Here is a 17,296-nt window from a genome sequence, read left to right as displayed (position 1 = left end):
ATCCTTGAATCTCATAGTTGTGGCAATTCAACTGCCGTCTTGCATTTCGTAGGAATTAATTCCCTCTCTCCCCCCCCTTCTCTCTCTTAATATATTATATTAAAATCCATGGAACTCACTTATAAAATCGATTCGACATTAGTAATTATTAGCTAAGATCTATTTCCATTTTCAAACGAAAACTACTACGCAGCGAACCAAACAGATAACTGTTGTAACGATAAAATAAATAATTTAATAGTAAAGTGACAAGTATAAAAAAGTGATAAATTCATATTATAGTAATTATTACAATTAACATTTAAAAAATTTATTATCTCGAAATGCATTTGATGGACTTTGAAAATTATGTTACGCTTTTTATAATCTGGAATTATCGATAATTTCATAAAAAATATTATTTTTATTTTAGCCTTATCGAGTGAAAATGATTCGTTACACGAGAGAGATATGAGATGTCATCGTATATATATATAGTACGATATCATGTCCCTGCAAACATTGTTAACGACCTGTAGGGTCGAGAAATCTCCGCGTTTTGTACAATCGGTAATCCACGTATGTTCGAATTCGACGAGGATAGCTTCGGCGGATCGTGACAAAGAACGAGAAATACAATGAGCGAGTGGCAGGAAATTGGCGAGCGTCCATTCCATTTTCGTAGAGCGAGTAATCGGCCGTTTCTCGATATACGATAGTACGTACAATATCATACGGTTCTGCACGAGTCCTTCCTTTGCACCGGTTGACAGCACCGTAAATTAAAACTCGTTCTGGCGAGCATCGTCGATATCTCGACACTCTTAACGAATCTTCCCTTTCTCTTTTGCTTTCTATAATTTTTCCCATTTTCTCAGCTCGTACAACTGTTCGATAGATCGTTGAATTTTTTGTTTTTTAGATCCTTCACGTATGTTTGTTACTCAGGTTCTCTCATTACGATCGTTAACGATACAAGACGAATCTCCTGTGCATTCAAACGATCCTAGTCCCGAGACAATAGATAAAGAACGTTCCTTGTAGGATACTATGTATCGATTTCGAATTTCCCGGCATTTAGCCATTACCGTTCTGTCGATCTCGCTTGGTACACACTTAGGAATGGTGGCGTTCGAAGAGACGCAACTTCCGGCTCGAAGGAAGTCTTGGAACATCGTTACGAACAGCACTACGTATACTTCCAAATTATCTCCACGTGGGAGCTCTCGACCTTTTCTTCCTCTCTCTTCCTCTCTCCTCCCGTTGTTATCGCATCAATGGACCGTCAGTCGTGCCGTGAGACTCATCTCGTAAGAGTTTGTATTCTCGTTGCGTCGAGTTGCTTGACCAGTCACGTGTTTCTCTTCTTTTTTTCCTGGTCAAGTAGCCGGATCATTGTTCGAACACGAATTATTGTAATATGGGTGATGTCATCATTCAATATCCTTTGTTTCGGAAAATTGAGCAACGACTGACTTAGTCGAATCTTCAGAAACATCATGCCAGGTTTGATCGCATTTGGTAGACGTTGGAAATTCGGCAGCGATGATTTGCTCGTACCATCTTTCATTCTTTTATTTGTTCACTCGGTTCAGTAAGTATAACTAAGTTTTGGTTTATGTATCTTATACGGATCATCCATTTATTACGTTTCGATGTATGATAAATAATTAACATAAGCATCATCCTGAAATTATTCAGATATTTTATTACCAATGCTCTTTGCAGTTACAATTTTCTATCTCGTTTGATAAACGTAAAATATAATTGGAACTTTGCGTCTTGTCCACTGACCCGACATAAATTTGCGTTCGTATCTTATTCGTTGGGTCAACTCTTTGAAAATCTCTATATGGAACGTGACGGACTTTGAGATACTTTGTGTACAAGATCCGACTCTAACTATTAGACAGAGTAATCCCCTCTAATTTAGCGGAAAATCCATTAAATTAATAACGACAACGTCGGCTTATTGATATTCAAACTCCGACGTACGCTATTTTAGACACGGAGCACGAATTCTATGCTTTCCTGTTGTCCTTTAATTTTATAGGAATAGAAAGATACTGCGGAGATTTTAAACAGATCTATAAAAAAAGAAAACTATATTTCGTGCCTGCGCGTCGATATCAAATTATTTTTAAAAAATATTTATCTATCTCGTTTCACATATGTTAAATTTAAAAATGTAAATAATTATATTTACGTAAATATCAAAGAAATATATATCCGAGAAGAATGGTACAAACATTTTAAACGTTATTCTTTAAAAACCATTTTTAAAAGTAATATATCATTTTTATGTCGAGTAATAAACTAACATTACGAATGAATTCCCCCATGAAAGCTTGTACAAATCATCCGATTGAATTATTTCCCACGTTTTCGCGAATATTCCAAATTTCGCTAAAGAATCCAATTAAATTTTCTGTTCAAAGAGTTAATCTTTAAAGCTTCGAAGCATCAAAACCAAGTAAAATTTATGACGTTCATATGCATTTCTATCCGTGTCACAGAGATAATACGCTAATTTTTTTTCCGACATAATTTTTTTTTTCGCATGTTGAATTTCGTTTAAAACAGAAGTTCGATGTTATATCAGTGTTCTCAATCTACATATATGTGTATAGCTTAGTATTATGTAAATGATCTGATAGTATGTAGTCACGTGGAAACATTTCAACGGAAAACATTTTCACATGAAAATCATGCAGGAAGAAATAATGCGTCGAGTATCACGAAAAGAGCTCTAGTAGGAGGGTTACTCCCGTTACGTGCCCAGCAGCAATGTATTGAGCTTTGTGCAGGGAGTGCAATAAGTCTCTATAAAAAGAAAAAAGAAAAAAAACAAATAAAAAAAAAAGAATTTTAGGCTTAGCACCTTGCTTTTGGAAATCGAAGAAAGGTAGCCACGAACGTGCCTCTCGAGGATCAATACGTCATGTGCGGCGGGTGTCGCCGCTTGCTGAATGGTGTCTATACCCTCGCTAGTCATGCTCCCCATGAATCATTTAAGGGGCTTTCCAATATACGTATATTTCACACCGACATTTCTTTCTGCACCATTCTATCGTTGCATATATTTCTGATCTTATGCGACTGTACTCCAAAATCATCATACTCGTGAATATCATAAGATGTTTTCACGTGTAAATAATATTTCTTATTATATCAATTCTTTCTTTACGAAGGAAACTTTTACGTTTGGAATAATAAATAATATCACGTTCGTGTTCCTCGCGTAAAACTTGGACAAACGTATTTCCGGATATATCTGTTTCGTAGTCTGAATGAAGAGCACGTTACACGAGCTTTGAATTTATTTGCAAATTAAAATAAGATCACGTTCTTTGATTGTTAAAATACTCGAATCATCTTCATTCTCTGTATTTTATCTGCGACGTACGTCTGTTTCTCTCTCTCTCTCTCTCTCTCCTCTCTTCCTCTCTCCGACAGACTGCCTTCATTTTCTAGGAACATTCGCGACGACATGAATGTGCAATTAGAGTAACCATGGTAAAATCGAGACTGTGCATTTGTAATTAACTTCGATCGTATGTGTTAACGTTTACGTTAAAGAATTTCATTTCTTTTCGTTCGTTCGTACGTAACACGGATTTGAAATAAAACTTACTTAGCACGCTTCTATACTTTTCTCGTACCTTTATTTGTGTTTCTATAAACGACTTCAGTGATAACAAAGTTTTTGATCTATTTGGGCAGTTTAATTGTTTAATTTCGAAACAGCTATACCTGTAACGCTTCGAAACCTTCTTCTAGTTGAAGGAAGGATGACGAATTGATAAAGATTATTTGGATCCTCGAGAATTTTATTCCCGACAGCTATTTTCATAATTCTCAGTCTATTAGAGCTTAGCAAGTTGAAGGAGGAAAGCACGGAGAATCATTATTTACTATCAAGAGATCTTCACTCTAAAATGAGGACGCAAATTACTCCTCGTTGTACCATTTTTCATTCTTCTCTTTTAATTTAATACTTAATACCATAAATTGTCCATGCTGGAATTGATACCGAGTATAATACATTTTATATCGCAGTACTAATTTTAGAATGAACTTTTCTAACAAAAGTAACTATTACAAAGTAATATGATTATTATCGAGCTGACTATCGCGAAAGGACATTACCTCGTCATGTTTTCATAGAAAGGATATAGAGAATATGAAAAAAGGTTCGTGCAAGACGTAGAATGTTTTCTGTTGCCACGCTTGTTGTGACAATCCGTGAATGTTCGTTGCCACTCAACCGACAGACCTGACACGTAACTCTGCACTGCTGAAAATAGAAATCTACAAATTCTTCTTCTCTTTCAGTCGGCTTATCTGCTTTTCGTTTCGTAATAGTAAAATGATAGAAAATAAAATAAAAAATAAAAAAAAAAATAAAGAAATTATAGAGTGAACTTCTTTATGCGGTTAGATTTAAAAGTTTTCCTATAACGTGCTACTAATCTTACGAATTGTGACTCATCCCTGATCATTAACCTATTTTTATGTATCACGTTTGAAAGAGAATTTGCGTCAATGATACATTTTTATATCCTGCTTCCTTCGAAAACTGATTAGAATCTTGAAATTGTTTCCGCTCTTGGTTTCCCTTTTTACGATATAAAAATGTTCATGATATAAAAAACGAATACTTTAACGTAAGAGCTCGGAAAGTTCCATAAGAAAATTCTTCCATCGTAGCCAGTAAACTTGTATAAGAGCGTTCCAATCTGGTAAGGAAATCACTATCGTTATTATCGATCGTTGTAAATTCAAGAGGTCGGAGGTTTCCTAGTCCCTTTAATCAAGCGAACCTTTAATTCAATGTGGAACCCTATCGTGACAGAGCAGATGCGAAATAAAGATGGTTCCATAAAATCAATCTTGGCAGAGCTCTCGAAAGTGTCGATTGCATATTTGCATTGGTATAGAATTCTTTTGATCAAACATTTGAATAATAATATTACGAAGGGAACGAAAAAAGTAAAATAAAAAACAAAATGAAAAAAATAAATAAATAAAATAAAGACGCGAAAAGCAGTCCATTCAAAGTCGTGGTAGCAAAAGTTGCATAAAAAATTAGTATACTATATTGTATGTGTGCGTGGAAGAGAGTGTAGATCGTCTCGCAGAACCAATGCAAATCCACCCACATGACCCTTCGACAGTCCCTTGCTCGGACGAAGTTCGCCATCGAACTTCCCCCTTTTGTTTTGCGACTCATTCGTAGGCGGGGGTAAGCTTGGGGGGTTCGCCACGTAGGTTTTGGGGTGCTGGCACCCTACCGTGCTAAATCGTCCTTTGTCTCTCTCCTTCTCTTTTCTACGACGAGAACAACGACGGACGACGAAAGTACCGACGGAATATATCGTTCTCGAATCGTACGATGTTCGATAGATAGCTGACCCTTTTTATTTGTAGCAACTTTCAAAGGAACTTTTCGATATGGAAACTATTTTCCATGTTATTACTTTTTTTTTTAACGATATCTTTGTACGAAAAAATTTCGATATATAGTTATAAGGAGTATTAAGAAATACCTACATAGAGATTAGGTGTGCGTGTGTGTATACTTTATGATAGAATTTCAATTAATCGTTATACAAAAAATAACTAATAGTAAGTCTTACAATTTCTTATAAACAGACTTGAATATTTACTTGGTTAAATAGATTTCTACTCGCGTTAACGATGTCGTGAGAATGGTATAGAAGAGTAGATAAACGATAAATACATATCTTTATCACGAAATAACGTAATTTCCGAACGATTCTTTGGTTGTTATCCTCGACCTAAAGTTTTATGTTATTCGATGCTTAACGATATCAACGCTCTTATTAACTCTTTTATTAGAATAAATGGTATATAGACACGCATGAAGATCACGCGATGTTCCTTTATGTTGGATTTTCTCTTATTTTTTGTTGGATTTTCTCTTAGAAAATAGTGATACTATCGAATTTTATAGTATTATCGTATATTGATTTGTAGAATTGTCGCTTGGTTCATTGTCTGTTTTTTATCCAGGTCTTCTTCGATCCTCGACTTACTTCAATTTCAAGTAGTTCGAGTAAGCAGAACCATTCGAGCAAATTGAAGCGATGGAAGAACGATCGTTATTGTTCTATTCGAGAGAACGTCGGCAATTAATCGTTTTACATAGTAAGATATAGGTATAGATCGTTGACAGCACACTTGATTTATGACTCTTCGTTTCTTCATACCGTCCGTTAATGATTAAATAAGTTCTCTATTTTAATAATAACGAGCGTCGTAATATAAAACGTTAACTATATTTGAAACATAAGTATATTTGATATGCATCCACTTTGCATTCATCGTTTAGTCATAAGCAAAGTGTTCTTCAAGTAAAACAAACTTTCGTGTCCTAACTCGTAACTTAATTCAAGTCTCGCCCAACGACATACACGTGGTAAATTGTAGCGGCACGCATTTGACTTGCACTTTCCATTGACATACAAGCGACTATCATCGTATACTACCTATTCTGTGGTTTCATACCACCTATCTCGATATAGATACTTACGTATGTACTATTACAGTCGGTTTATAGTCGACAAACCTCAAACTAATTAATAACTCAAATTGTTAGCTTTGATAGAAGTGCAGTTTGCTCCTAATGAGTCTTCTTTCGTTTGAAAAGTTTTTCTTTGTGTTTGTAATTAATTACCATCAGAACATCAATGAGAAGTAATATAAGAATAATTAAATAGAATAATTATTTGAAAATGTTCGATCTGTTTTTGTAAAAAAATTATTTTGTAATGTTATCTAATTTATCTATTTGTTTAGAAAAAAATATTTCTTGAAACGTATTCAAGTGTGTAGTTAATTGGCTCGCTTGTAGTTGCATTATATGATGTAGATGATTTAGATTGATCACGAACAATAACGAACTATCACGGCGTAATTCGAACCTTTCATACTTGCCATAATAAACATTGGAGGAAGTTTAAATTTTTTACTCACTACTTTTTGAAGTTCTCTGATGGCTCCAAAACACTCGTCCACGTTGTAGGTCGAAATTGAGAAAAATTGATTCGAAATAGGTTGAAAATGAGTCGAGTCAATACGTCTGATAACGCAGGATTGCAATGATGATTCGACAAAAAACTGAAAAGAAGTTTTTATGAAATTTATCGTAAGAAAAAATTATTAATTAAATCGTCGTTAAAAAATTGAAAAAGTAATGAAATCGTGAAAAAAAAGTTACTGCGTAGGAGGCTCCCCTCTGTAGGGGGGGGGGAGACCGTTAGAATGCTGATTTTATTTTCGCAAATATTTTTTCAACGCGACGATGCTCCGACTTACGAATATTTATACGAAGAAAACTCGTTTCAAGGAATCGATTGGTATATAGGAAGAGAGTATATGTTAGAAAAAAATGTATTAATTACCTAAAATTAATGAGGACGATACGGATCTTGTTACGAGCTCTGGTGCCGTCCGAACAAAATGACGTATTTATCGAGAAAACCGTTGGACAAATCCCCCCCCCCCGCCCGCCCCGCCCCCTACCCGTCGCTCGGTATACCATTTTAAGCACACTGCGCATTAATTCCTATACTATTAAGGAACAAAACTTTCGGGAGCCTGTGCATCAAGTGATATACCAATTTTTGCATTTAATATTAAGAAATAAAATGTAATATAAACTCTGAGAGCATAGAAATCATAAGAATTCTCATTAATCGTTATTCTGTAGATAGATTTTAATTTTTTAATGAATTAAGTAACAAAAAAATTTTCGTTAAACATATTTAGAATCTCATTTTACTTACGTAGTACTCTTCACTATTTTCATTGCGAGCGGAAAAAATGAATAAGTAATGAATTAAATAACGAAAGAATCGATCGTTATAGCTTTATATATCTCTTGTAAATATTCGAGAAACATTAGAATTGTATTTAATTTGTTACTTATACTTTATTTACGTTACCTATATTTATATTTATTGTTACTTATATATCGGTTCGATGATAATCGAATATCCCGGGAAATGTTCAGTCGGCTTGAAGAAGATGAAGTTGAAGCAACGAATGTGACGTGAAATAATAATGTTGGAAAAAAGAAGACTTCGATCTGTATATTTGAACACGACTGACATAAAAATTTTGAAAAGAATTATTGTTATAGTGATGTATATAATTTCCTGAAAAATATTTGTTTTTAAAGCCAAGGTAGGCAATAAAAATGAAATTTTCTCGTTCGCTGCTTGTACACAGACATCCAACACATACGCACGAATATCTGGAATTGAGCTCAGCGATCGTAAGCATTCATAGAAATTTGATACGTTTTACTTCTCGAAGCATGATCTTATATGTATATAAATTCTTGGAAGAGGAACTTATTATTTTCATATAGGTTAGAACGTAATATATCCTCTTATTCCCGAAAACAAGTATGAAAACATCGTCCCGTTAAAAATGAATAATACAATGGATAACTGTTATATCTCGTAAGTTTTTATTATAATATTTGTATATGTATATAACATCGTCTTAAAGATTTCATATGAAATTTTAATATTTTTTAGAATCGTTCACATCTATCTACATAGTGTATCAAAAAATTATTCGTTTGTTGTTTACGTGTAGTAAACAATTAATAGCTACTTTCTTCCGTGCTATCGTAATTAAAATGCGTAACGTTTTATTGAATTTAATTCAGACAATTTGTTATTATAATCAAAGATATGCACATGGTATATCCACAGAGACAAATATGTAAATTATGTAAAAGGAGATATCGTGTGCCATCTCGAAATTATCATTAGACTTGTCGTACTAAATTAAAATAGTCATTTAATTGGAAGTCGATAATGCAGATTCATTTTCACAAAGAAGAGAACATTATCGACATAGATCTGCTAGGATCATTTTTATAGCTTATTCTTCCTTTTTTGCCTTTAGATATTCGATACATCAATTCACCATTGTACGGAATAATCGAATTAGGATCGAGTTGGTGGAAAATTTAAACCAAACGGACGCGATATCGTTATATGGCTGCATCCAGGGGGCAACTGTTCGAGTCAATGACTCGTTTAGGTTAAATTTAGAATATCCCTATTTTATTTCTTAAATAATTAATGTTTCTTTTTTTTTCTACAAAATAATCTTTTTTTCATACTTATTTCTATTAGATCTAAAACGATTGAATTAAATTTCTTCATTAAATTCCAAACGAAGAATATGATGTAGAATTTTGTTATTTACGAAACTAGTCGGAGAACTAAAGCGTATCGACGTTTTAAAACAAGAGCGAATTTATACATTATTCATATAAAAGTCTATTTCAAGCGTAAAACTTTTCAAATCTAGTCTGTGTATATATGGGTATATATGTATTTAACTCTCTTGATATCCTAAGTGAAATATTTTGTGAGAGTTGAAATTAAATGGAAGTAAGTGAACGTTTTATTTATTCGACGTTTTTTCAATTGGTCCAAATCTGATAATGTAGTCGTTTGATTAAAAAGTTTTACGCTTTTTTTAATCTACAATATTTCATTCTTTGTCTGTTAATAGTAAACGACAGCCATTCAGAATTTTATATATATATATATATATATATATATATATATATATATATATATATACACACGATTATCCGACAATAGGAGGTAATGAACTGTAGCTGCCTTTTATCGAGAATTTCGCAGAATTGTAGAGCACGTGCCGTTGTTAGGAAAAAAAGTAGACAGTTTTTCCATTATCTTTAAAGAAAAAAGTAAAAGGAGAGAAAGAAGATAAGGAAAATGCGTTATCATTTACGTCGAGATTGAAAAAGAAACTTTTCTTGTCCTGTGATTTTTGCTTCTTATCTACAAGGATACCTTCATCTATACAGGAAAAGAAATGCGTTGACTTCGAACATTCTTTTAATAGAAAGAAAAAAACGACGGCAATAATAAAAGATTTCCAAGCGATCGATCGAAACGATTCAAATCTTTTTGCTTCTTTTTGTCGATGCATCTCTCTCTTTCTTTTCTTTTTCTTCTTTTTATTTTTTTTTTGTTGGAAAAAAATTTCACAGACATGTTTATACATGGGTTTTTCGTTTCTCTTTTCATGAGTGATTCGTCAAAGAAACGCACGTGCTGCTTGGTCATATAGTAGACGAACTCGCTTAAAACACGTATGTATATATATATATATATACATTTGTACATGTACACCCGTTCATATAGATAAAGATATTCTTTTTTTCATTCGCGATATACTACCATGCAATATTCCCGTTCTTCAAGGCAGACAACTTCAAATGATACCCGATGTACGAGAAGTAGGAAATGTACAAGCGACAAAAGAGTAACTTCCATCTAGTGCTTTTCAAAAGCTCACGCGTACAAGCTTTTTATTATTTTTTTTTAATTCCTCCTCTTATTCTTCTTCGTCTTCGTCAGCATGTCTCTTTCATTTTTTTTCTCTATCCCATAAGTTTTAACGTTTCGAGCTTCGAGAATGAGAACGTCTATTATAAAATAAAATATAAATGTCAAAACTCCTCTGTCTGTTATTATGTACGTGAGAGATTGCGTTATGGATAACGCGAGAAACGGAAGTAACGTCAATTGACCCACTTATGATAGGAAATACAGGATTGTCCTTCTCGTCTTTACGATTCTCTTAGATTAAGCAGACACATTGGCGACTCTTGTTTCTCTCTTTATCTCTTTCTCTCGAGAGAAAGAATAAAATCCTTATCTTTTTTCCAACCCTCGGTGATTTATGCTTGCGAATTGCGTATCCTTTGATTTCAAGTAACGTGACAAGGAATAATCGTTTTGCTATTCTCATTCTTTAAATGGTTAGTTCGTATGATAATTCAAACTCGTAGTAAAGTTTTGAACTCGTTAATCAAAGTTTCGTTTAAAGAGTCGATATGTCCTTCTTCGTATTATGAATGAAACACACGTGTTAGACGTCAAACTTTTCAAACTAATCATATCGTTTACATTCCTCGTGGTATTTAAAATGATAGATTTAATTGATCGACAATTGGCATTAATTTAAAATTAAAAAAATATGATAGCAAACAATGCTTTTACTTGAAACACTGAAACGAACGATTCTGTTTGATCTTTTAACGTCGTTAAAGGTGTTACAATTAACAATTTCACGAATAACGCGAATTGAAAGAGCTTACGGTGACAAAGATGTGAATAAGAGTGGGAGAGTAATGTCTCCCAGCTTGATGATATTTTTGAGATGAACGCGTTGTGATACAAACAAGCTGGTCGTTGGTAGAAAGAACACGAAATAAATGCACTCGTTTCTAAAGCACACAAACAAAGAGAGAAACGTGCTATACGGTGGATATGGTGGAAACTGCAGAAAAGCTGCTGGAAGGTAAATCGATACAACGGTCCACGCAGCATCCAAGACTTCGTCGGCCCTTCGTCTCTAGTTCTTAACCATCTTCTTTCTCTCTCTCTCTCTCCCTCTCTCTATCTTTCTTTCTGCCTTTGCCTCTGCCTTTGCCTTTGCCTCTTCTCTATATACTTCTCTCTCACTCTCATGGGGCTCCTTCTACCGATGGGAATGGAGTGGTACTTGTTCTACAAACTTTGTCACGATGGAGCTCGTTAGAACCGTTTCTCGGCGTCTCACCGTGATCACGAACGATTCTTGTAAAACGAAGAAATTAAATGATTTTCATGAATTAATTAACACTTTCTTTAACGACAAGTACCAAGTGCTTATCGATTAATCTTTAATTGCATTGCTCTTCTTTTTTTTTCTTTCTTTTTTCTTTTTCTCTTTCTCTTTGGTTTAGTTTATATACCCACAATATTTTACTTTAAATTATATATAATATAGATTCGAATTTATATTCCATTTACACAAAGCTCCATTCAAAAGCATCCACTCCATTCTGTCGTTCATCAGTTATGCGTTGGTACAAAGCGACCTCGTTATAGCGGCAAATGATCGTGGTAATGCGATTAACTGGCAGCATCGAAGGGCACATCGCCGCAACTCGCTGTCGAAAATCACTGATCTGATCTCTGAAGGTCATTTCCGGTTGATCTAACGACTTGAAAGCTCTCAAGTGCATCTAGAATGCATCACGTTGCAAATGGATTAATCTGTAACTATAATCGGTCGTATCGAATATTAGTGAACTCGTTTTTCTCTTCTCGTTCTCCTTCTATTTTCTTTACATTTCATTGAACTTTCAAAAGGGTTCAAGCGATTTAAATTTCGAACGATACACATTTGAAAGTGGATCATATTTCTTTGAAGATTCATATGCACATCGGATCGAGTTTAGACAAAAAGCAAAGTCAAAAAGCATCGCAGCAAGCCCCTTTTTATCCTCCCCTAACCGTCCTTTTTCTTCCTCATCTTTAACGCAACTCTCTTTTCCTCCCTTTTTGCCCTTTACGTATGTACTTGTCTCTCGTACCTTTTCCGTTATAACGTGTTCCTTGCTCTTTTTCGGTTTCGCATGGCCCTAAGCAATGTCTGAATTTGCGTATTATTCTTACTCCATTGTGAAATCGGAAGAAAAAATTCGAAAGACGACACGTAATTTTACTTTCATACATCTAACTTTCTATCGAGTTAGATGAATTTCTAAGACGTTTTATCGATTTTCTTTTCTTTTTTTCTTTTTTTTTTCGTAAAGAAATTACGTTAGAGATAAGAAAATCAGAGAAAACATTTGTAAATAAAATAAAAAAATAAATTAATATATAAATAAAATAATTATTTTTTTGTTTTATATAAGTTTTTGTCTTTTATTACAGGGTGACGGTACTCGGAGTCCTATTGGGAATCCTTCAATGGGATCGCAGTGTTATGTGCATATTTCTTCTATGGGAATACATATTAGGCTATCTCGTACTTTTCATAGTTTCCATGGTGGTCGAATTTTCAATCTGTTTCCTTGCAACGAGAGGCAGCATTCTAGACACTGCGATGAGGGCACCGATGCAATACATACTTTATATTCGCTTATGTAAGTACTTATTAAAGAAAAATATATTTTATGCATGTTACATTATATCTGTTTTACATGAATGATAATGAAAAACATCGAGTTTATTAGTATATTCATTAACTAGCATTGTATATACACACATCTACAGGATATTAAAAGAAATATAACTTGAAAAGTTTACCTCGGCCAAGATCAATGTTTATATTCATGTTGGCAAACATTGTTTACTCGTCTTATCGTCTGTCCTTTAAGTTTTGAATTTCTTTTGTGATATCCCCTGTTAGAAGTCATTCAGTTAAAGAAAGAAAACAGTTCGTAGTTTGGCTTTGGTACGTAAGGACCTACACGAAGATGACATCGTACGATCGAGAAAGGTAAAAGAGAATATATCAAGAATTTTATAACTCGTTTTCCGTGCTACGAGAATTGGTGCATTGTATTAATATCTTGACATTACACGTTGACATTTTCTCTTATCTATGTCACAGAGAGATCAGACATTTTATTGGCTCGATCACGTCTAGAACAAAGATTTATCTACATCAGATCATTGTAATTATTGTGTCGTGTCTTTGTGTCGATGTCGTGTCTTTCAAATCACATTTAACTTTTCTACTTTCTTGATTGATTGATGAGAAAGGAAAACGTATTACGAATCGTTAAACGAAAAATTCGTGGCACGAGCTTCTTACCTTTGCCGATGCTTGGAATCTCCTCAGGGCAACGGAGCGAATATTAATAAGGACTCGGCTCTCCACCCTTAAGTTCTTCGACGTAATAAACGATCACTCATGAGGGGAGAGAATTTTTTAGGCTTAGGGAGAAGGAAACGTATATGCGTGATGATTGCTATGATTCGAGCACGCGAAAGACTTGAAAAAACGAGAGATTTATGTTGTTTCGGTGATATATCAACGAAACGTTTTTTTTATTTGTTTTTCTTTTCTTTCTTTTTTCTTTTCTTTTCTTTTCTTTTTCTCTCTCGACTAACTTTGAGTTCCGTTAAGCACACATTTATTCGTCTTAAAAATCAATGTTACTTCGATATTCTCTTTTTCTATTTCATTAAATATTTTCGAGAACAGACTGGAATTACTTCGTTTGAACTATCTTACGAAAAGAGAGATGGTACTGCAGTATCAACGGATTTGGAACGAGTCCAACGATGTGGTCTGTTATTTCCCAAAGAAAATCTCTATGGTTTTGGTTGGAAAAAATTCGATGACCTTTCCGAGCACGTTCGACTGATTGGTAGAATCGTTATGGTGGTTGCAAACCCTCGCTAGCTTTTTTATTTTCTATTTTTTTTTTCGTCGTTTCACATACGAATATAGCTATACTGATCTTTTTTTTTATTATTACATATTTGTTATACGATATTTTAAACAAAAGGTTATTAAAATTCTCTTTATATAAATGTATACATGTGTTTAGCTAACTTATAAGACGGTAAATTAGGTCAAATGCATTTCTTTCGAAGCCGCTTAGCGTTTGTTCGTTCTTTCGTGTTGGACGGATTACTCTCTCTCTCTCTCTCTCTCTCTCTCTCTTTCTTTCTCTTTCTCAGAGGTAGAAGAGATGCTTTTGTCGTAAGCTCCATCGAGTTTGATGTTAGAAGAAAGCATTGCCAATACCTTCAACCTTATCCACCGTAAAGTTACGACAAGCACATCGACGCGAGCACGTCATTCGTTTCCTTTTCATCGAACAAAGGTCGAGCCTTCGATATTCCAACAATCGTTAAATAATATACTAGGCTTATTAACAAAACTTGTTCTGCGAAATTTCAATATAAATATCATGTATAATTTATTTTTTCAGTCCTCTTATTGGTAGAAGCAGGATGGTTATGTGCAGGAATAACTTGGTTAACAAGATTTTATCAAACCTGTCCCGTGGACCAAGCCAAGGATGTGATGCTGGGTGAGTCCATTAGATTGACGAAAAATTTCTTAGGAATGTGATTTATATATATCGTTTATGAAATTATAAATCGCGCCTGCCAATAAGCAACGTTTCGTACATCGTTGATAATTACGTCAGCGAGCGCCATCTATTAGTAAAAAACTTTTTAACTCTTAGAGGTTAGTAGGCAACCGCTAATCTTTGTTCGTGAATGTACAAATGTGTTGCATATCGTAAGGGTTAAGATAATTTTCTTTTCAAGTAGATAGCGTTTGGCAACATAATTGTTGACAATATATAAAAAAAAAAATTGATAAGTAAATAAATAACTGATTGATAATTTAAAGTAAAACAACGAACTAGGTATATATCCAATATTTTTTTTAAACATTCGCAAATAATCAGTAACAAAAATTTTTTTTGAAGTATTCGATATCTGACTCGTTTTTGGAATACTTATTATTTTTCGAATTTTATTTTTTCTTTTTTTTTCGTTCTTTCGCGCTTTTAAACGTACCGCAGAGATCGAAAACGAATCGCTAGTACGTAGGAACTAGTTGAAAAATTCATGGACTCGTAGGTTTGGTGATATCGAATTGGTGTGTGTTGGCGTCGGTGATGGTGACGGTATGGTGTACGTACGACGCCGCCGGCAGATCCTGGGTGAAAATGAAGAAATATCAACGTAGCATGAGGGAGGCGGAATCGAGGAGCGGTAGATTACACTATAAACGCAGCGGCAGCAGAAACCGAAATTGGCGACAACGGTAACTCCCTCTTCTCTTTCACTTCTCGAAATATCCATCAACGATCTTCCGTTTTTTATTACTTTCCGTCAAACAATAGATACGATCGTGAATGTTGTAGAATTTTTTGTAGATCTATCATCGAAGAATAGAAAAAGATAAAACAAAAAAAAAAGATATAGTTTTATCGAATAGTTTTGTTATATAGAAATCTATATTTGGAAGAATATCGTATTCTCCTGCTTTCTCAAGCTTTCATTATTCACGCTATACTTTTAAAAGCAGTCTAGCTCTTATCTTTTCCAGTGACTAGGTATTTCGAAGCGATCGATCAAAGCCTATATGAAGATACATCATTACCCTTCCGATACGGAGATACTTGATGATATTAATAGCTTAAGATAGATACATTTTTTCGTTTCTACCAGAGTGGTGGAAAAATTGTAAACAAATTTTTGTCGACTAGATATATTTTCGTTTTGTTTCATTTCTTTTTTCTTTCTTTCTTTCTTTTTTTTTTTTTTTCTTTTTACAGAAAAGTTATACGTGCCTATCAAGATAGCTGGGACAACAGATGCAGATTGTTGTTTTGTTGTATGGGAAATTCCGATCGAAGTAGAGTAAGTAGTATCGTTCGTTGTAAAGAAGGAAACGTTCGATAATTCGCTAAAGAAGTATTCGTGTTTCATAGAACTCTTTCGCTGACATCGCCAGACTGTTGAGCGACTTTTTCCGTGACCTTGACGTGGTACCATCAGACGTTGTGGCCGGGCTGGTGCTTCTACGAAAGTTTCAGAAAGTCGAAAGAGAACTGATAGTAAAGCAAAAGAAAAACGACACGTATGAGTTCCTCTCAGGCGTACCAGTAACGCCTCGTACTAAGTTTCTCTCCTTGACCGAGGACGGCGATCTGGGCCATTTCCAGTTGGCCATTCATTATATGCACTTCGCTCTTGCTGCCTACGGTTGGCCTATGTTCCTCATTAATCATTCTACGGGACTCTGCCAGTTGTGCACGAGGTAATCCTTTCGCGAAGATCACGTCCTAAGCGTTCGGTATACCCGGATATTAGACGTGATCACTTATTCGAAGTTGACCAATCCTCTTTTTAACGATCGTGTGTAATTGAAACGACTTTACTATACGAAATCTTAATCGTAGTAATAATTTACCGATCTAACATCTCATTGAATCGATAAACCTACCGGAAAATTTACCTTGATCTCGATTATACAAATTTATACATGCGATGGTTCATAATTAAATGCTATATTGTTTAAATACAATCGTGAATCATATTCGGCAAAATCATTTCCCTTTCAGATATGACTAGCTGAATTCGTAACGAAATGACATTTATTTTTTTCTATTTATCTTTCAAGGTTAAGATGCGCTTGCTTTCCGTGTGGCAATCAGGAGGATGAAGCTACGATAGTGGAAGATAACTGTTGTCAATGCAATTATACGGCTCTAAGGCAAATGGTTAAAGTTGGCGAGGTCGAAGTTGTTTATGCGACCTTTCATGTGGACGTCGGGGAAACACCATTTTTCGTAGCGCTCGATTACACGAAAAAAAAGGTTTTCCTTTTTCCCCGTCGTAGTTTTACTCATTAAATACGAACGCACAGTAAAAACTTGGTTCTTTTAACTCTTTAAAAATCGCTTAAATTCGTTTAATGA

The 17,296-nt window shown here is 34.4% G+C and overlaps 1 protein-coding gene and 1 long non-coding RNA gene across 8 annotated transcripts in view; both read left to right on the top strand.

Annotated features, from left to right (window-relative positions):
* LOC127069444 (diacylglycerol lipase-alpha) overlaps window positions 1–17,296 on the top strand; it is a 31,022-nt gene that overhangs the window by 3,957 nt on the left and 9,769 nt on the right. For 6 of the 7 annotated variants that reach the window (XR_007783548.1, XR_007783547.1, XM_051006477.1 and 3 more), the window contains 6 exons: window positions 12,771–12,982; window positions 14,786–14,887; window positions 15,450–15,636; window positions 16,151–16,235; window positions 16,307–16,635; window positions 16,999–17,194. Coding sequence is in view for 5 of the 7 variants with exons in the window: in XM_051006477.1 (XP_050862434.1) it covers window positions 12,771–12,982; window positions 14,786–14,887; window positions 15,450–15,636; window positions 16,151–16,235; window positions 16,307–16,635; window positions 16,999–17,194 (1,111 nt within the window). In the remaining 2 variants the exon portion in view is untranslated. Of the gene's footprint in view, window positions 1–412; window positions 698–12,770; window positions 12,983–14,785; window positions 14,888–15,449; window positions 15,637–16,150; window positions 16,236–16,306; window positions 16,636–16,998; window positions 17,195–17,296 lie in introns of all 7 variants that reach the window. The other variant, XM_051006479.1, reaches the window with a different exon arrangement.
* Window positions 704–9,561, top strand: LOC127069495 (uncharacterized). Its single transcript, XR_007783556.1, has 3 exons — window positions 704–8,281; window positions 8,378–8,471; window positions 8,926–9,561. It is a non-coding gene; the product is annotated as an uncharacterized LOC127069495 (long non-coding RNA).

This window comes from Vespula vulgaris, chromosome 15 (assembly GCF_905475345.1).
Source record: "Vespula vulgaris chromosome 15, iyVesVulg1.1, whole genome shotgun sequence".
Classification (NCBI taxonomy): Eukaryota; Metazoa; Arthropoda; class Insecta; order Hymenoptera; family Vespidae; genus Vespula; species Vespula vulgaris.
The sequence above is the reverse complement of the archived record's forward strand: the minus strand, read 5'-3'. Positions and strand labels throughout refer to the sequence as shown.